Below are 20,916 nucleotides of genomic sequence, written 5' to 3'. Positions count from 1 at the left end.
AACAAGGTAGAAACTGACAAAAGCTACGGGGGGGGTGTTACTCAGAGTGCTATAAGTATTCAAAAGAATAATACATTTGAGGTGAACTTTATTCTATTTGGTAAATAAATGGTCATGATTTTTGAAACGATATAATTTCAACAAAGTGATATGGACAAGATTTGAGTATGTGGAGAACAGTATTCCAGAAACACAATATAACAAGAAGCACTGATCTAAGAAAGTGCAAACTGGGTACAATTAATAGTGAGTTTGACTGAAGTAAAAGAATGGGAACAGGAAATGTTTCAAAGATGGAACTAGCTAATGCTAGATCTTGGATGTGAGACTAAATTTAGACAATTCCAGATTGCTTCTAGAATCATTGCTTTATAAGCAATGAGGAATCATTGAATGTTTTTTAGCAAAAGGTTGATGTGATCGGATCTATGCTTTTGCAAATCAGACTAGCAGGATATGTAAAATGGATTAGAGAGAGAGCTGGCAGCAACGGCTAGTGTCGTCATCCAGTAGCCTGAACCAGGGTAGGATAGCAGGGTTTTAGTGAGATAATTACATAGAATCAGTAAGTCTTGGTTAAGGCAAGGGAACAGGAGGAATCAAAGATGATGTCACAAAAAATAAAAATAAAGATAAATAAATAAATAAAAAGATGATGTCACCACTGAAAGTCTAGCTGATAGGGAAAACAAAGAAAATGGGAATTGGAGATATGATGAAAAGAAAAATGAGTTCAAATCTGGACATATTAAGTTTTAGGTATCATGAAAAGATTCAAATGGAGCTGCCTTGAAGGCAGTTAGACATTTAAACCTAAAGCATAGGAGACAAGGCAGGGCTGGGAACCCGAAATCATCTGCTGATCAATTATGATTACCATTTATTGAGATGCGCTGGACACCGCGCTGAGTGCTTTACATGTATTATGTTATTTAAGCCTCACAGCAAACATGAAAAGTGGACTTTATTATCCCACTGAGACCTCAGAAGTGTTATAATTTTCCCAAAGGTTCTCACGCAGTAAAAGAAGAGCTGGGGTTATAAGCAAATGTCTAAGTTCGAAGCATGTGATTTAGATGTGAAAGTCATGTGTTAACTAGAGTAGCTCTGCTTGTCCACCTAGGAGGCTAATAGTTGGGGGATGGGATCCATGGAGGCAGAGACGGGCCGCAGCACCCTCCACGCAAAGACTCAAGGCCTTTTCCTCCCTTTCCTTCCTCCTGTCATCTTTTTATTTCAAATGGGAAGAGAAAGGGACCACTGCCATGGGGGATGGTTGGATAGTTATGATAATAAAAGTGGATGCTGCTGTCCCTAAACAAGTCCTGGAAGAAGTCTTAGCCCCGAGTGTTTGAATTCTTTCTAGATATTTTTTAGATAATTTCTTATCTTTCATACCTTTGAATGCTCCTTTAAGTCCCGGCAGGGCAAGAAAAGTGCCACTTTGCAACTTATTATAAGTGTTCATGAATAACGCTCAGTGTCTGGCCCTATGACGTGTGTCCCTGAAATCCACTGCTACCCTCAGCACTTAAAATGAACCGTCCAAACCAAATTGTATTGCATGTGGTAGTAGTTCATTTCAGGAGCCTGAGAACAAGCCACAGGAATCCAAGTTCCTCTTGTTCTCTCAGTGGACCTGGATCCCATTTAAACAAGATAAAGACAGATTTTTGATGCAGCTAACCTTAAATCACCAACCGATGCTTAGCAAAATCATTGAAAGACCAAAAAATCCCACACTGGTGCAGACCTGTTTGGGAAAAAGGATAACAACACAATCTTTTAAAAAAAACCTTCCATTATGACATGCAAGAATGGTTAAAGAGCCTGTCTGTAATGAAGCTCTACCTGTTTTGAAGTGAACCTTAACAGGAAACTAGATTCTCCCCGATACTGTAGCCTCCGGCCCTGCGCTAAGCCCTGCTGGAGTGCAGCCACAGGACAAGCCACAGCAGCTCCAGCTCCAGCAGAGACTGACCACACAGGCCGGGCAAGGGCTACCCTCCTCCACTTGTGCTGCCTTCGTCTCCTAACAGTACCTAGTACTTACTGACCTCTGATGTTTCAGGATCTATGTACCTTCTTATCTAACCCTTACAACAACCTATCAAGGCAAGTCCTAGTTCATCTTCATTTTATATGTTCATTCTCAAGCATTTCTGGCTTGTGTAGAGGTTAATGTCAGTTACTCATACCTCTGTCCTTTCTGGTTCTAATCAAGAGAAGTAATGCAATGAACTGATAAACAGACAAGGATCACAGTATTCACCTTTTTTATGGAGGCCTAGTCACCCCCCCACTACAGGGTCCCTGAAAGTACTGAATTAAAGAAAGTAATTTGGAATTGAAGCCAAAACAAATGAGGCTTTCTATTACCTCCGGCCAAATCTGAACCTTAGGACCAGCCACTGGAGTGTCCTGGGCTGCAGGTAGACTCTTGGTACCTCACCAGCTAGCAGTGGTGTGATGGATTGGGGCCCATCTCAAAGAGCCAGATGTCAGCAGAAGAGAGTGCCTGAAAGCACGGGAAAGAAATAGCTTCTAGAAGGCAGGCAGCATGCCAGGTCTGTTTACTCTACAAAGCCCACTGTCTAACAATCTGCCAAGAGAGAATCCTATTTCTTGCTTTTAAATGTAGCTTTCACACACAGTTTTCAAACATAGCTATTCACTGGAATCACTTGGAAAGGTTTAAAAATATCAGTGACCTAGCTACACCTCAGACGGACTGAATCAGAATCTCTAGCGCACAAGTATTTTCTGGAGTTCTCTAGGCAACTCCAATATGCAGCACAGACTGAGAACCACCCCGTGGGGTGGGCAGGTCACTAGGGGTAACCCCATCCACTCTTAATGCAGCCAGTCAAGCATTTCTGAGTGGCTACTTTATGCTGAGCAATATCCTCATTACAACTCTATGAGGCAGGTATGATAAGCATAGCATTTCACAGATGGGAGAAGTGGGACTTGGAAAGGCTAAGTGACAGACCTGGGATTACAAACTTAGTATGCTGTCTCTCCTGAGCTGGATACTTAACCACTATACACTTTGCTTTTTGTGGATGCCATGCTACCAGCAATCTCTCCAGTTAATACGTTCTTCTTCTTTTGTAGGGAGAAGCATATAAGTGTTGGAGAAACTGGAAGAGTTCATTCCAATATGTGCTCCTTAAAGAGAACATAAACTCCATCTGCGGAAGTTGAAGAAAAAGAATACAAGTTTCCAACAACTAACATTTGTAGAGATTTGAAAAACATGTGTGTTACAGGGTAATAAATCAACAGGCAGTGGGGGTTAACTGTCAAGCAACTAAAGTCAAACAGCAATTTTTTAAACAGAATCAGCTGAATAGTTTTGAGCAGCCCTCTTTGGTACCCTGAGACTTAGAATACGAAAACTGGGTGGCATAGTTCTGCTGTGAAGATAAGACTAAGGACTGTGAAGGAAGGTGCCATGGGAGATTATGCAAACAAGAGGCTCAGAGCTGCTTGTGTACATCCCAATGACAATACAAGCTGAGCAGAGAAAAACAAGAACACAGGCTAGAGGACTGGGAGGGGCTGGAAGGCTGTAGGAGACATGAGGTAAATTTCACATCCTGAGACAGACTCTGAAGATGAAAGGTGATACATGACCCCATAACTCAAATTTTTTAAAAGGTGAAGACAAAAGAGGATTCTCTCGCTCCTTATCCCGTCTTTCTAAACCTCTGCAAAGGTAAACAGTAATATACATTGGCTCTTGCTTTATACAAGTTTGCTGGAAGTGTGCAAGTGTTAGCATGTCAATGTATCAAGTTTGCTAACAGAAATGTTAACACTGAAGAGGATTTAAATCTCTTCTTCTAGAGAGCAAATAATTACTCTAATTTATTCTTTTCACACAATGAATTTGCAGGACACTGACATATATCATAATTTGATCCAAGGGAAAAATATATCTCATTACAATAGTGTGTTGGAACACCTGATGAGCAAAAGAAAAAGAATTCCTATATATAGATGTGTTTCCTTGTTTTAGTTCTCTCAAGTCTGAATCATTACTCCCTTAAGAGAAGAGGGCTGAAAGGAGGACAAGAAACTTCACCCATCTGTGCCAGGACAGAGCTGGGTGGAGCCTGTGAAATAACAATTTGCATCTTCAGCACTATACACATTACCTGCTCCTTTAGCTGCTGGGAAACAACTGGCCAAATCAGGTTAAATCAACAGGTTGTTTTCATTTCTGGTCAAAGCTTACGGAAGGATTCAATTTTAAAATGCCCTCACACTACTTTACAATAATTGAAAATGACTGGATATTATATTACATAAGTTTTAACAGTGCTAGTCTGCAATTCAGCAATGTCTCTGGAATGGAAAAACAAACTCTAAATTGATTTGTTGTATGGTCAACTCCTTCTTCTCACTGGAGTCACCAATCAGTTCACCTGTGACTTAACTCTATCCATTGCCTCCGCCCCCCCAACACACACACACCAATACTTAGACCAGGCAAAACTTTGAACACATTACAATTAAACTCCCGAGACCCTAGTATATTATGACCTAGACAGCAGGCACACAATATTAACTGAACAAATAAATTCTGCCTTTTTTATTATATTAACTTTTACTGTGTTTATGGCTATCCTTAAGAAATTTTCTAAAATGAGTCTTTGCTAAAAAGGATATAGAAGACATTTATTCACATCATGAAATGAGATCAGGAACCATAAAATTAAGATCTTAAAACATGTTTCTTAAGTTGCCATAAAACTCACATTCTGAAAAATCTGAAAATTATTTTTTTACACTTCGGGGGTTGCTTTCAAAGATTAGGTGAAAAGAGATTAATAGCACTTTCCTTGCCACTGATTTTATGTATTAATCAAAAATGGTCAAATATCAGTAATTTCATATGGTTCTACTTGACTAGAATCATTAGACAGCTGAAAAACCGTAATATTTACACATCAAGTGAAACAATGCAAGCCTTTGTATTCCAAAGAAAAAAATCTTTGCAGGAGAGAATGACCTCAGCTACTCTGAAATGTGCTTAAACAACACATACTCAGCACCAGGGCTTATGGTGCTAGCTTTCCATATTTAAGGGTGCTACTGGTGAGGCTCAAAAGTCAGATCCTGACTAAGCTTCCTCAGTGCACACTAAAGACAGGTGTTAGAGTAAGTTACAGGTAATTCTGGGGTGACAAGAGGCAGGGATAAAATAAATAACTTCCAAATCCAAAAATGTCATGTTGGTCAATAATTTTAAAATCTCATTCCCAAAAGTGTGCTGTGTTTTGTTCACTTAGCTTTTCTACCTTCCACAAAAGGTGCTGAAAGGCAATGAAACTTCAAGAGTTAGGAGGAAGGGGTTTCCCTGGTGGCGCAGTGGTTGAGAGTCCGCCTGCTGATGCAGGGGACATGGGTTCGTGCCCCGGTCCAGGAAGATCCCACATGCCACGGAGCGGCTGGGCCCATGAGCCATGGTCGCTGAGCCTGCGCGTCCGGAGCCTGTGCTCCGCAACGGGAGAGGCCACAACAGTGAGAGGCCCGCGTACCACAAAAAAAAAAAAAAAAAAAAAGTTAGGAGGAGGTAGAAAACTGAGTAACTAGCCATTTCACAGGCAATAATCGGCTGCAGAGTAATACTGGCTTTGTTGTAAGTCAGAAGCCCACTTGATTAATATACAACATAAACATCCACAGCCATTAAATGACTTTATGAAAAACTAGCCATGTTAAGTATGATACACAATGATCACAAAACTACTTTGAAAACATGCTTTAAAACGCTGAAGCATAAGAAATAGTCTCTTATTTTCTAATGGGGACAAGGGGTTCCCACATTTTCTGTAAGATAAAACAGAGACCCAAACACTGGACATAAAGATAGACCTATAGTGCAACAATGCATTTCCCACAGAAAATCACAAAATCTTCATTCAGAATCCTGTACTTCTTTATCCTAAGGTACTGAGATTTAATCAACTCAGACACTATACACAATTCTGAGTCTCTTCTCATTTTTTTATTTTTTAAAAAAGACAGATCTAGGATTTTGTAAGAAATTATTACTAAGTTACATTTTTTTAAAATCTGTCAAGTACTACAGTAATGGAATAAATAAATAAGATTTTTTAAAGTTCAATGTTTATAGACATATTTATAAAAAAATGACTGAATTAGAAGACATTAAATAATGTTGATACACACCAGGAAGGGATTAGGCAAGGAAAGGCACATCATTTCACCACAAGAAATAAAGACCATAGTTGGAAGTTAATGACCAGCCAAAGCTTTACATCTTGTGGTAGTTTTCCTAGCTCCAGAGGGTCATTATGGTGTAACCTTCTTTATGGTACTTAGATGAAATAAACATATGGCAGTTGGAGAATTTTACTCTGTGACCCCAATGTAGTGTTAAAAAAAAAAAAGCACTCTTTTAATAAGTCTGGTGTGTGAGGAAGCAAGGAACAAAAATCCAAAATGGTTTGGCGATACTGAAAATCCTATTGACGTATTAAGGAGAGTTTTAAAAACAAAAAGTAAAATAAGGTTAATCCTCTTCTCTGGCTAAACTGGAATTCTTGCAGTTACAAAGTTAAAATTCCATGTAAACACTTCCTTTCTTGTAAACAGACACAGTACAGATAAACAACTGAAGATATTTCACCTCAGATGAAGTGCCAATATTATATGCCAATATTTAGAGAAAAAGATCTTAGATAATTTCCTTATTTTAGATAGCCTAAGTCCTTGAAAATAGCACTAATACCTCTGGCTGACTGGCTATCTACAACAGCAAAGTGAACCTAAGTTTTGACAATGATTGTTTCCCAAACAAACTAGAGTTTCCAGTTAAACAGATACTTTATCCAATAGACGTCAGCAGAACTTGCTTTGGGTCAGCCTCCTACTACCAATTTTCTTTCACAAATTTGTGCCAAGAGTTTACCCATTTTTTTTCTGTCTGGACTCTGAACCTAGATTAGTTTGACTGAAAGATGGAATCACTCAGGCTCCATGTAAATTTCAGTGGTATTAAGAAACAACTGTCTGCGTGAATAAATAAAATGGATTTTCAGGATAAAATGGTATACCCATTAAAAAAAGAGTTAAATTAAAAACAATTGGGGGGCAGATAAGGGAAAATATTAATATCAAAAAATCATAAAAATGGCAATTGTAAAGCAGGCAGCTTCCCACTCATGCCACACGATATGCCTTCATTAAGGTGTACTCTTTCCGGTTGGTATGAGCGGCCCAGATGAAGAGAGCAGAAGCCATGAACTGTAAGGGAGCTGAGACGCAAGCCAGGCAGAAGGACCATCCAAATTCGCCAGACACATTCTCAGGCAGCTCTAGTTTCTGGTGGAGTAGTTCAATTCCAGCAACGTAACAGCTCACTGAGCCCAGTGTACACAGACCTTGGAGAAAAATTTAGCAAAAAACAAAAACAAAAAAACATAGCTAGATAAGAGCATGGTAAGAGCTTTCCAGGCAACACAACAGGGCAGTAATATGGGATCCCTAAGGAGACAAGAAGTAGGTAAAACTAAGTGTGGTGACAAGACCCACCTGCAAGGAGATGGAGAATGCCTGTGGCGATGGTGGGGTACAAGCTTCGGCAGATACAAGCACAAAGTCCAATCAAAGCCCCAAAGCACATCAAACCTAGACTAACAAAAGGTAAAAGGAACTGGCAACGCCAAAGATCTGATTTTAAAAAAGAGAGAGAGAAAAAAGAAATGTTACCATGATTTCAGTTTTCTCACAATGGCAATTTCTGTCATATTCTAATTAGAACTTTTCTCAAAAAGTGAGAATGAAGTATGCTAATATTGAGGTTTTTTCCTAAAGCACATTATTCAAAACAATGTTAACTTTCTCCTGATAAAAGTAAAAGGACGGGCTTCCCTGTTGGCACAGTGGTTGAGAGTCCGCCTGCCGATGCAGGGGACACGGGTTCGTGCCCCGGTCCGGGAAGATCCCACATGCCGCGGAGCGGCTGGGCCCGTGAGCCATGGCCGCTGAGCCTGCGCGTCCGGAGCCTGTGCTCCGCAACAGGAGAGGCCACAACAGTGAGAGGCCCGCGTACCGCAAAAAAAAAAAAAAGTAAAAGGACACTAACAATTAACTGTTACTGAGGGCTTCCTATGTGTCAGGCACTGTTCTATACATGCTCTGTGTATTAAACCCCCAAAATCTCTATGAAGTAGGTACTATTACTATTATCTCCATTTTATAAATGAGGAAACTGAAACAAGAGGTATAAATAACTTGTACAAGGTAACACAATAAGTGGTAGAACCAGATTTGAAGCAAAACATTCTGGCTCTACATACAAACAAATTTAAGTCCTTATAGGATCTTAAGACAGGAATAACAAGCAAATGAATAGAGATTATAAAAGACCTGTTAAACGAATATACATAAAGCACAAAGCAGAGGATCTGGTATGTACCAGGCACTCAATAAATCACAGTTTTAATTATCATAAATTCCCTCAACAACATGGGACAAAAAGCTGATGACTTTACAAAGCATCCCATTACATTTTCAAATGATTTTAATTATTATCAATGTAGTAACATCAACTGTAAACCAAACTTTACCTTTTAGTGCTAGTTTTACTTTCTGGAACTATATAGAAGTCTTTTCTCTAACTTCCCTTCAAACTCTGTTAGTAATAAACTTCTTCCTATGCATTTACAATGCAAAATTGAATACTTGTCATTTATTCAATGTTCCTTCTCATGACGTGGTCATTCTTCCAGGCAAGCTCCAGTAACTCTCTATATAGCCTAGAAACTAGGTCCAAATATGAAGACAGCATTTCCTAGGCCACCTGACCATCACGGAATAGAATGCTCGTAATAAATACTTTCATTTGTTTTTGACATCTACACCTTGGTTACTACCACCTAAGACTGGATCAATACTTCAGCAGGCCTGACACTTGTTGACTCATATAAAGCCTGCAGTCAACTTTTTTCACATATCCCGATCTGAACTCAAATAAATGAAGTGTTTAACTTAAATATAAAAATGTATTATTTATCCCTGTTAAACTTCCTCTTTAAATGGGCCCATTAATAACATCTTTTGGATGGTCTGGATTCTGTCACCCAACGTATTAGTTGCTCAACTTCATAGTTGCGATTTGGTAAGTACGTATCTAACTTCTAAAATGTGTTATCAACAGAACAGAGTTTGCTGGGATAATGTTAAAGACCTTATTTCAAGTTGACACAATGTACAACGTCATCCTGTTCCAAAAAGAGTTCAACAAAAGGGAAATAAAATTATTTTCTTTTTTTCCCAATTGTCTTGCTGCATTGAAACTACTCACAGGTCCGAAGCAGATCGATCCCACTATTGTGGTTTCCAGGATCAACAAATTTCTCCACAAACTGCTCATTTAGCGTGAAACTGATACATTTTGTGACCGTATCAAATGACTCTGGAATGAGAATAACAGTGATTGCTTGTTGTTTTAATTTTAAACATTTAACAAAAATCTCTTTTAGTAATTATTCTCTGAAATAAAAAGTGATATGGAAAAATGTTCTCAGGGGAGACAGCAACCTCTTTGGTCCTGAGTGACACACAGGCTTCACCAATGCCCAAAGGACCAATGGTTCTCAGCAGCAGGCTTAAGACATGGGTTCAGGGAGGAGCAGTAAAATGAATTAGAATAGGTAGTAGGAAGACTAGGAAGAAGGAGTGGACAAAGACTGAAATAAATAGAAACTATGATCTTCTCCCCCAAACCTACTCCATCAGCCATGTTCCCCATTTCAGGTAATGACAATTCCATTCTTCTCGTTCCTCAGACCAGAAACTTTAGAGTCATTCTTGCCCATATGCATTCCATCAGGAAATCCCAGAGGCTCTACCTTCAAAATATATCCAGAATCAGGCACTGCTCAGTACTACCAACCTGGTCTTGAGTCATAATCATCTCTCACCTGAATTGGTGCAATAGCCTCCTAAGTCTCCTGGCTTCTGTCTTGGCCAACCACCTGTCTGTTTTCAGCACATCTTCCTAGGTGACCAGATTATCTTTCCTCTGCACAAAGCCCCCCAGTGGCTCCATTACACTCAGAGTAAAAACCAAAGCCCTCATCACGCCTAGAGAATCCTGCGTGATTTGCCCTACTCCCTCTCCCAGGATGTGTCTCTGACACATACCCAACTCTTCCCCCAGCCCCCTCCCTTCCAGCCCAGGGAATTCCTTGCTGGTTCTGGAATACTTCAAGCATGCTCTCACCACAGGGCCCTTGCAGTTGTTCCTTCCAACCTACATGGTTCTCCCTGCCTCCACAACTACCCATACGGTCAACTCCTTCACCTTTATCAAGTCTTTCCTCAAGTGGTATTTTCTTGTTGCAGCGTATCTTGCCTTTACTATTTAATAGCATAACTTATGCCCACCAACATCCCCTTCCCTATGTTTTTCCAAACCCCCTTTATTGTGCTGTATTTTTCACAGCACATGTCATCTTCTACTATATAATTACTTATTCTGTTTATACTATTATACTTATTTATTGTTTATTGCCTGTCAGCCCTTATTAGAATGTTAGCTCCCCAGGAGGAGGCATTTTTATTTGTTTTTTCCCCTAATGTACTCCAAGCTCCTAGGCCCTGGAACATGAAAGAATGCACTAAATATTTGTTGACTGAATAATAAACGATCGCTAAGATTCAAATATCAAGTGCTCCTATGCTCTCATAAATAGAATTGAACATTTTAAATAAAATTTAACCAACTTTCACCTCTTTCCAAACTACTTTCTTTTTTCCATACAAAATCACAACTATCAGCCTTCCGATGTATAGTAACTCAAGCCTGTTGTGCTGCGATTTGAATACAGTGCTTCCCACCAAGAGCCCAACAGAAGTAGTCATAAATAGAAACAACTTAGAAAGCTGTTCCTTACAAAGAACTCTTAAGCTTCCATCTTAATAACTGGAAATTAAAATTTTTAAATGTTAAGAATGCTTACAAAATAAACCTGAGAGGCAGTTTCTTAGTTTTTTTTTTTTTTTTTACTTCTGTAATGGATATTTTAACCTAAAAACTCCATCAAGATTGTTGTAAAACAGTCTCAAATATGCAGACTTAAACACAGAACTGGTCGAATTATATCCTCTAAGATTTAGTGGGCAAATGATAATATCAACTAAAACACAGATACATATAAAATGACTATCAACTCATATGTGCTGACTTCATTTTGGATACTAGTCCTTTTTACCGGTTACTAAGTATTTGAAATCTTCCAGTGTTCTTTTCCAATTATTTTCTCATGACATGTGAGTTTAATACAAATATTTTAATGAGTGGGTAAATAAGTACGAAGATTTACAATGATTTTCCCAAGATAAGGACAGTTACTCATCCAACCAACATTAATGAGTACGATGGTAATTCATGGAAGCTGGGGAGGGAAGTGATGGGGAGAAAAGAGATACATAAGATTTCTTTCTTTGGGGAGAGAAAGAACCCACAAACCTGCTTATACATAACTGGGCCATCATCACATCACTTTCTCTATTATAGAGTAGGTAAAGGAGACAAAAGTTAAAATAAGAGAAATACCTGTCCTTTCTGGTGGACTATACCAGTATGTGTTTTGGGGTATAGTGATACACCGTCTCCACAATCCCACCGTGCCATTATATCGGAAAAGTGCATCATTATAAGTCTTTTCATCTGCCTCATCACTAGCAAAGTCAGTCCAGATACTTTTGTTCAAATCGCTGGAATTTTCTTGAACTGGACTTCGATACTCATACCAGAAGTCTGTGCCAATTGAGGCCGCCATGTAGATGGTTGAAATGAGGCTAAGCACACAAGCAATTACAAATGCTGTAGCAAAACGGTTATCCATTCTGGCATTCAGACTGCTCTGTTTAAAAGTTGAAGAAAGAACAAAAGTTAGACTTCAAGGACAAACACAGATTTTGAAAGGAATTATGTCAAAATCACCCTTTACCCTATTCCCCCTCCCAAGGCTCTTTAAAGTAATGTATAATCATTAATGAATTTTATTAAAAAGGGAAGCAAGCATTTTTTAATTAAGTTCAAAACAAAACTCATTATCATGAAAGTACTTATTGAATGCTCACATACCCAGGATGCTACGGAGACAGAGGTCTTGTTCTCTAGTCTATCACCTGCACACTAAAACAGACAACACTGAAATGGACATACACATTACAGATACAAACAATAGACATGCCCAGAGTCAGCAATGTACCTTGCATACATTTTTAATGACAGACTGCAGAGCATTAAGTGTTCTGGGTCTGAGTGTGGAAAAGGCATAGGAAAAGGAAGCAGAGGAAATCGGCTCCTCCCAGTTTCCTCTGCATAGGGAAACCTTCGAAAACAAGGTTAAGAGTAAGGAGCTATTTAAAAGACAGGTGAAAATGTTTGTTAACCCAGAAAGAAAGGCTGTCCCAGGCGCACGGCATAGCAAAGAGAATAACAACATATAATAATGCTAGATACCAATCTGCCCCCTAATCCATTAAAGCTAAGCCAAGCTCTTTTACGCTGCCAAAGTCTTCACTCCTATCTACTCTACCCATTCCTTATACTTCTGAAACTCCTCATCTGCAAACTAAATGATCCCTCCTCAGCCAGAAAGAAAACTCTGGATGAGGCAAATATTAACACTCTCAAGGCGTGGACAGGGCTCACTGGCAGTAGTAAATGGCCGCAGTAAAATGACTCAAGGCGGATCAAGCTTAGCCAAATACTGCAAGTATATATACCATGACCGCGCCAAACACCTTAAAAAGGAGCACGAAAACGGGCTCGCAAACTGGGGTTGCTGAGTTTGGGAAACGGCAAGTGACTCAGGAGAGATCAGAGCAATTACAATAATTAACGATAACTCCAGAAATTGGGTTTGTATTTTTATTCTTTTTAATCCTTTTTCCTCCCGGTGGCTCTCAAATGACCTTAAAAGGTCCCGAGCACCGGGAGCGGCGGTTCGCCCAGGCCGGACGCCTGGCGCTGTCACCTCGCGGGGCGCACCCTAGGGCCGGGGGTGGTCGAGACCAGCCGGAGCTGCGGCGGGGTCAGCCCTCCGCGGTCCCCGGCCAGGGGCCTCAGGTACCCGAGCAGGCCCCTCCCCAGACCACTCGGCCAAGGGGAAAGCCCCGCCCCAGGCCCCCGCGCAGAACCCGCACAACCCCGGCCGCCCCCGGGGAGGGGGCCCCTCTTCAAACGGCTGGAAACACCGAACGGCTACGCGACCCCCGCCCGGCGACGTCGGCCCCGCTCACTCACCGCCCATCCTCCTGCTCCGCCAGCTTCACCCTCAAGCTCAAACCACAGCACCCTACTCTCCCCTCGCCTCTTCTGACGCACTTCCCTGCAGAGCCCGCCCCCTCCATAACTCCTGCGCCTCCGCCTCCTCCCCGGGCCCGGCCTGGCCCCGGAGCCGAGGGGCCTTGTGGGAGTTGTAGGAGGGACAGAGGAAAAGCTGCGAGAGGCGGTGGACGGCATTCTCGGTGCCGCGCGGCACATTTTGGGAGATGTAGTTCAGCTCCCTAGGTGCGCAAAGGGAAGTCTGAGCAGATGGCTTCTTATATTTTACTAAGGAAGGGACGGAGGTCCGCCGAGTAAGGTGACCTATTTCCGGTCACTACTAGTCATTAATTGTGACGAACCTATTTCCGGTCACTACTAGTCATTAATTGTGGCGAATATGACTCAGATTTTTCCAGTCCTGTGCTATCCCTACCACCACCCTGCTTATGAACAGCAGTGCGATTGTACTTTTAAAATATTAACCCATTGATTTTCTCTCCCACAACCTCACTCCCATTGCAGCAGATAGTCTTTCTGGTTTTACTGCTTACGTTTAGACTAAGAAGGATGTAACCTGACAGAAGGTATCCAACTAGAATGTAATGACATTCTTCGGGTTTCATGTAGTTTTTGTTTGTGGCTGCTTTCTCTTTGTGGCAAGTGATATTAGTTTTCTCTTTATTGCAGTCAAGTTTCCTTTTAAAATAAATTACAATTTGTTGAAGAAAAATATTAAGTTAATACTGAGGGTCCCAGATATGTCAAAAAAAGTGAATAAAAAAATGTATGTAGTATGAAAAAGACTGAAATTTGGAGAATATTGCCTTAAGCAGATAAGGTCATGGACAACCTCAGAGACTGCAGATGACTGTATGGCACAGAGGCAACAAAATGATTCTAAGCCTTCAAGTACTGCATAGAAATCCACAGACAGGAAGCAGAGACATCTTTTTAGTGACGTGTGTGGACTCATGAATGTGCTCTGAGAACAGCAAATGATGGGTTTCTCAACAGATACCTACAGAGGCGGCCAACTGAAGCAGCAGAGGGGCTCTCAAACCCTTCCTCGTCCCCCAAATGCCTTAGAATTTGGCCACAGCACAGGAGAAAGATGGGAGGCCCAAGGGGATACTAAATTTCTACCCCCCTGACAGACTGAAGGCATATCATTTGTTTTTTACCTAATTAAAATAAAGTAATAGCCGAATATAATATTCAAATATGACTGGATTTTCATGTAGAATATCTGGTCATAGGAGAAGTTTGTCAGAGACATCAACTAGAGAAAATGGAGGAGGTACCCAGGCAAATTGTTAATGTGCAATAAGACTCCTCAATGCATGTATTCACCAGGAAATGTTTTCATCCATTGGCTTCATTACAAATCCCCTACCTTCTCTCTCCAGTGGAGTGGAACTATCTCTCCAGTGAAGTCACCTGGTAAACAAAACCAGGTTAAATAGAAGTTTAAAAAAGGAAGAGGAATGGGGTTTCCCTGGTGGCGCAGTGGTTGAGAATCTGCCTGCCGATGCAGGGGACACGGGTTCGTGCCCTGGTCCGGGAAGATCCCACATGCCGCGGAGCGGCTGGGCCCATGAGCCATGGTCGCTGAGCCTGCACGTCTGGAGCCTGTGCTCCTCAACGGGAGAGGCCACAACACGGAGAGGCCCACGTACTGCACCAAAAAAAAAAAAAAAAAAAAAAAAAAAAGGAAGAGGAAGACAGCACCTCAGTTCACAAACAAGGGTACTAAGACCAGGGAATAACTGACTTCAAGCTTGAATACTGGGGCGAGCTGACTAGCTTTGTGACTTTAGACAATTTACTTAGCCTCTTTAAGTCTCAGTTTACTTTTCTCTAAATTATGATGTTGACAGTAGCACCTATCCTGCATGATCACTGTAAGGATTAAATGAGAAAATACACATAAAATACCCAGCCCAGAGCCTGGAGCGTAGTAAACAATTGTTAAATTATTAGTGTTTGCAAATATTTGTTCAACACCTGTAATCTTTGAGTAGGATCAGTACTGTATAAAGACCTTTTTAAAGCTCTCAATTCCCCTGGAGGCTGGAAGTAAGCCATTTATCTTGGTCCCTGCTCACATCAGGAGGTTTATGAACCTCTGGACTAACTGCCAGATGACTAGGAAAGACTTTCCAGGACCAGATTTCAGGCATCCTTACTTACCTCCGCTCAGGAGATTCCCAGGCTGGGCTCATAGCATACGTAAGTCCTCATGATTCAGGAGATGAATGTTCCTGGGGAGACCTGCAAACAAGGATGACACTTTCATCTATTAAGTCTGCAGAATGCCTAGGAAATGCACAAGACACATTTCAATCAGCAATTTGGTATGGACCTGGGAGTGTCTGCATGCTTGAGGTTGTGACCATCCTGCCCACTCAGCCCAGAGGATTTGAACCATCTCGTCACACCCAGTACCACTAAGCACACAACGGTATTTCTGATTTATCTCTACATCTTGGGTGTTTCTGTCTTCTATTTGTGCAGCTGGTCATGTGGATAGGCAAAATAAATCCTTAATGAATTAATGGAGTTAAATGTCTGTTTCCATTTCTTACTGCACTGTTTGGGAAACAGTAGCTGCCTGACATATTTTCACAAATATTAAAGATGATTTAGTACAACCAAATACAGATTACAAAATTTAGATTTAAAAGCAAAGTTGAACTAGACCTCTGGCTTAACTTGTTAAGGATGGTTCTAGTTTCAGCAAGAAGGTGTTATCATTACACTATACTTTAAACAAACCAAATAACCGAAAATCTAGACATGCAGGTATTATAACTTGTTTATATTATGTGCTTACAAAACAACACTTTATGTGAGAATTCCCTTCAATACCAAATTCCCTAATATACTTACATATTATTTTTAATTGTACTTTTTTTAGAAATTAAAAATTATGTTTAGCAAGATATATCTACATTATATTTTTCTCATATAGTTTTTTTTTAATTGGAGTATAATCGCCTTACAATGTTGTGTTAGTTTCTGCTGTACAATGAAGTGAATCAGCTGTATGTATACATATATCCCCTCCCTCTTTGACCTCCCTCCCCCCATCCATCCCACCCATCTAGGTCCTCACAGAGCTTTGTCCTGGTTGTTTTCCTTATGAACTTTGGAGTGCAGAAAGGAGGAAAATAGAAACATATGCAAATTATGGGTTCCAGTCAACAACTACCCTCAAAAAGATGTGTCAACCTTTGAATTTCTTTGTACCAATTCACTATAGAACCATGGCAAAATTAATCAAGGACACGGCAAATAGAAAACTACATCCAAAATAGCTCTTTCCTTTTAGTAATTCCTGTCAAATGTTACACAGAGCAACAAACTATAGTTGTTCAGATGTCCATTCTTCTGAAGGACAGAGGATGGACCATATGTAGATGAGAACTTGAAATTTAAATTGTCCTTTCTTTTAAAATCATCAATGTGAATCTTTGGTAGACGACCTCTTTCTGGGCCCCAGTGTCCTCATTAGTAAAATGGTTGTACTAGATGATCACTAATGTCACTTAAAGCTCTAAACTTTTATGACTTATCATTCTGCTGGAAGAAAAATAATGTAGCTCTGAAATATGGTTGCCATAGGTCCACAGCATTAAAGTTTCGTTGGGGAATTCATGTATCCTACACCTCCAGCCAAGGCAATATGCAAGAAGACAGAGACAGTGGGAAATGCAGATGGACAAAGAAAAAGGAGGAAGGCTATATGCATTCTGATTAGAAAAGATGCAGCAGCTCAGACCTTTGCTGTTTCAAAAAACACAGTAATCATGGAAAATAGAAGCTGTTGGAGAAGTTTGTGAAAAGTTCTTATTCAATGCAAATGGCTCAAAACTCAAGCATAGGGCTTCCCTGGTGGCGCAGTGGTTGAGAGTCCGCCTGCCGATGCAGGGGACACGGGTTCGTGCCCCGGTCCGGGAAGATCCCACATGCTGCGGAGCGGCTGGGCCTGTGAGCCATGGCTGCTGAGCCTGCGCGTCCAGAGCCTGTGCTCTGCAACGGGAGAGGCCACAACAGTGAGAGGGCTGCATACCGCCAAAAGAAAGAAAAAAACTCAAGCATAATTCAGTCCAGATCTACAAACATTTATTGATCACCTATTGTATGCCAGACACTGTGCTGGGTATGAGGGACACCAATATACAATTTTTGTTGTACACAACCTAAATCCAGATTAAATCAACTATTATGAAGAAGCCTGAAGTGTGCCTAAAATACTAATATCACTGCTGTTTACATAAATATAAGGTACCAAGGGAAATAATCCAACAATAAAGTTGGGGAGGACACTGACAATAGCAAATAGGTTCCACTTAATTTGGCATGATATATTACATTATATTGCACTAAACTCTCCAAGTAACTGTCAGAATAAAAAAAAATCACTCTTAGACTATAAACAGAGCTCTTAATTTGGACTATTTAAATGGTTATACATGTTATGATACTCAAGTAAGAGAGTGTTTCTAACAAATGAATATATAATCACTCTGATTGATAAGATTTATGAAAAACAAATAGTTTGCTTCATGATCTTTGCCATTTATTCTGGGACATATCAGTAGACCATGTACGAACAGAGGTTTCTTTCTGCTGTGCTATGTGCTACCTAATCTAATGAATCCTTTCTAATATGGGGGTGAGAGTGGTTGATAGAGAAAAAGAAGAAGTAATATATCATAGTGCCAGTTGGGGTGGCCGTATTCACATAAAGCCTTCAATCCACCTGTGCAGCGGAGGCTTGTAGTCACAGTTTTGGCTGAATGATGATCGTAGATCCACTTGAGCAGATGCCTCAGTGGACAAAAACTTACTCTCTCCCCATTTTCAACAGTTGAGCCAATTCTGAACATATCTCAGGAATTGGGACACAGAATAAGAGAGGGTTCAGAAGTCTAAATTAATTCCTAAAAATTTCTGAGATCCAGGCCAGAAGACTTCTAAGAAGTTCAAATTTAGAGGTGATTTTTAAACTTTTTAAAAAGTTAGCCAAAATAATAACAAAGCATAATGTATAGATGTATAAATTAGAACAGGGACTCTAAACTTTAGTGTGTTTAAGAATCACGTTGAGGGCTTATTAAATATAAAGTCCTAGACTCTACTCCTAACAACTCTGATTCCATAGATCTGGAACCAGCTTCAGCAAGCTACAGTTTAGTAGGCATCCCAGATGACTCTAATGTGTAATGTGGTCTGGCATCCACAGGTTCAAAACAATGACATTAAGAGCCCAAAAAAGACTTTAGTTAGAAAAATACTATAAGCTAGAGGCCGATGGAAAGATATCGATGGTCTCTGCCTTCAAGTTGCTCATGATCAGCTCAGGAGGTCAGACGCCAAAACAACTTACCATGTAAAATGAGATAATAAGTACTTTAGAAGCAGTGTTGTAAAAGTTCTTAGAGAACACAAGCTGAAAACAATGATCTCTGCCAGGGATGAAGGAGCAAAGTTGAGCGTTTTGTTTTGTTTTGTTTTGTTTCTGAAAAAACAATTCTTGAGAGGTGACATGTGTGCTGTAATTCAGTTACTGATATTTACAGCTTACTCTTTTGTTTTTGGTCATCACCTTGTTCATACTGCCATTTCATATGCTTATGGTGTCCAGTGTTGTTTTTGAGTTTTGGTCTGTGCGTAGCTGGTTATTTTACTGTTAGTTTCCTCATGTTTATTTCAAAGAACATTCAAAGTTAAAAATGATTGTCGTTCCTAATTTATTTAGAACTATGACCTCCCCTACTCTATCTAGTCAGCTTTTATTGTGGGTTCTGTCTCATAATAGCTCTGTACACTTTGAGCTATTAAAAGACAAGTACTATGCTGTTTGTTCCCTTTTTTGGCTTAAAACACTTAATTTATTTTCTAACTTGGGTCCCAAGATACTGTTGATCCATGATGGGTATTCTCATACTGCAGCATTCTACCACTAATTACCATAATCCAAAGTGACGATATATGATAAAGCAAATCATTTTGTCTACAGCTGCTTCAAAGTTTACTGAGAAAGTCAGATTTGAGATAGTTTACATCAGCAGGCTAACAGCTTTGGAATGCTGAAAGAAAATTTAAGACCTACAGAATAAATGTGCAGACAGATGTTTTCCTCTAGAGTATGAGCATGAACTCTTTTCCATTTTATAATTCTTTTATGTGGAATTCTTGAGACATATCTAAAAAAATTTTTTTCAATATCTTAGCCCCAGAATCAACCTTATCTTTTCAAATACTAGAAGAACTTCTGGCTGCAGAATGCAAAATTCTAATAATACAATTAAAGTACAGTTACAAAGAAATTTTAAAATATATACATATAATTGCTTCTTTAATGCACACACACACACACACACACACATACATACAGTGTTTAAATATTTAAATTTTCCGTGTTTACCCCATCAGTCCTTTTCAAGTAAACATTGTCCTACTTCAAACTATTTGACAAAATGAAATATTCTATTAAATAGTTAAGGCTTACCCAGTGAGAAGGATTTCTATCCAAGAAATGTCAAAAAGTTAACTAGTTTATGTCCTCTGCAGCCTATACTTAGTGAAGAATATACCCTCCCACATCCCCTCCAGGAACAACACAGAGCAGCCTAGGACACAAAAGAAGGTAGACCCAGGCCCGTAAATCAACTCCCAAGTGACTTTCTGGGGCTGCCCCAGATCAGGGTAGCCCTCATCCTCCCCTGACCCAGACTAAATGCCTGAGACTGAGGTGGCAATAGAACACATCAGGAAGAAGACAGAAGGAAGGAGCACGGCAGGCAGGATCATTCTTTTCAGTATATTAATTACGGGAGAAATAATTCAGTAGAAAGGACTTCAAATGTTTAACAATCATATTTTCATCTATGCAATAGTAGTATCAACCTGAAACTGTAATTTTGATGAAGAAATGAGATGGAGGAAAAGTAAGGACAGAAGGGTATGAAGGAGGCTTGAGCCACTGTGGCCAGTAAAGAATTGAAATAAAAGGAGTCAGTTTCAGAATTTGCTGTATTTTACTATGGTGAAATACAAATAAATAAAAGGGAACAGATGAGAGAAAAATATTATAAAATCTTTTTGATATCAGCCTGTTTCTCAAGTGTTTTGAATGAACCCAAAATCTTCCTTTTATAGTGCCTATACTGGCCACTCCATTGTAATGTCACCTAATATAGTTCTGCGTGTTGCCAAGTCAGTAATTCCAAAAGTGAAGTTCATTGATGTGTGCAGGCACTTACTGAAAAGTCAGAGCTCAAAAGCTAAAAAATCACCGCTATCAAGGTGAGGCATAAAGAAGAAAAGATCAGAGGGGATCTAGAGACTGATGGAGGATAGTTATTTGAGGGTTAGTAGGGAGAAAACCTCCTGCTCAAGGATATTAACTCTAACAAAAGGGAACTTAATTGGTTGAATTATAATAACAGGTAACAGCGGAAAAATAGCAGTTTGTGACTTTTGAACCTGTGTTTGTAAGCTGCATAAATAACAGCAATGCCCACAGTTAAACCCCAATGAATTCATCCTTGCTAAATTATACTGGATCATGAGTAACATTTCCA

General features: G+C 40.0%; 2 protein-coding genes across 4 annotated transcripts in view; both read right to left on the bottom strand.

Annotated features, from left to right (window-relative positions):
• Window positions 1–6,004: 6,004 nt before the first annotated feature.
• On the bottom strand, window positions 6,005–13,436 carry CLDND1 (claudin domain containing 1). 3 transcript variants are annotated; one of them, XM_082624474.1, is made up of 6 exons: window positions 13,301–13,436; window positions 12,134–12,184; window positions 11,600–11,909; window positions 9,344–9,454; window positions 7,570–7,707; window positions 6,005–7,418 (listed from the first exon to the last, which is right to left on the bottom strand). In XM_082624474.1, exons 3-6 carry the CDS (start codon window positions 11,889–11,891, stop codon window positions 7,198–7,200), a joined length of 762 nt encoding a protein of 253 aa, XP_082480600.1. In that variant the 5' UTR covers window positions 11,892–11,909; window positions 12,134–12,184; window positions 13,301–13,436; the 3' UTR covers window positions 6,005–7,197. The 3 variants fall into 3 exon arrangements, with proteins under 3 accessions (XP_082480600.1, XP_082480602.1, XP_082480601.1); XM_082624476.1 differs by having other exon boundaries at window positions 12,134–12,177; window positions 13,301–13,365; XM_082624475.1 differs by lacking the exon at window positions 12,134–12,184 and having other exon boundaries at window positions 13,301–13,418.
• Window positions 13,437–13,459: 23 nt separating this feature from the next.
• The window catches only part of CPOX (coproporphyrinogen oxidase), a 66,977-nt gene continuing 59,520 nt past the window's right edge, over window positions 13,460–20,916 (bottom strand). The window contains exon 8 of the mRNA XM_082624470.1: window positions 13,460–15,595. Coding sequence (XP_082480596.1) covers window positions 15,543–15,595 — 53 coding nt within the window. The 3' untranslated portion in view covers window positions 13,460–15,542. The remainder of the gene's footprint in view (window positions 15,596–20,916) is intronic.

Source organism: Mesoplodon mirus (genome assembly GCF_964341445.2).
Source record: "Mesoplodon mirus genome assembly, chromosome: 6".
NCBI classification, from domain to species: domain Eukaryota; kingdom Metazoa; phylum Chordata; class Mammalia; order Artiodactyla; family Ziphiidae; genus Mesoplodon; species Mesoplodon mirus.
The sequence above is the reverse complement of the archived record's forward strand: the minus strand, read 5'-3'. Positions and strand labels throughout refer to the sequence as shown.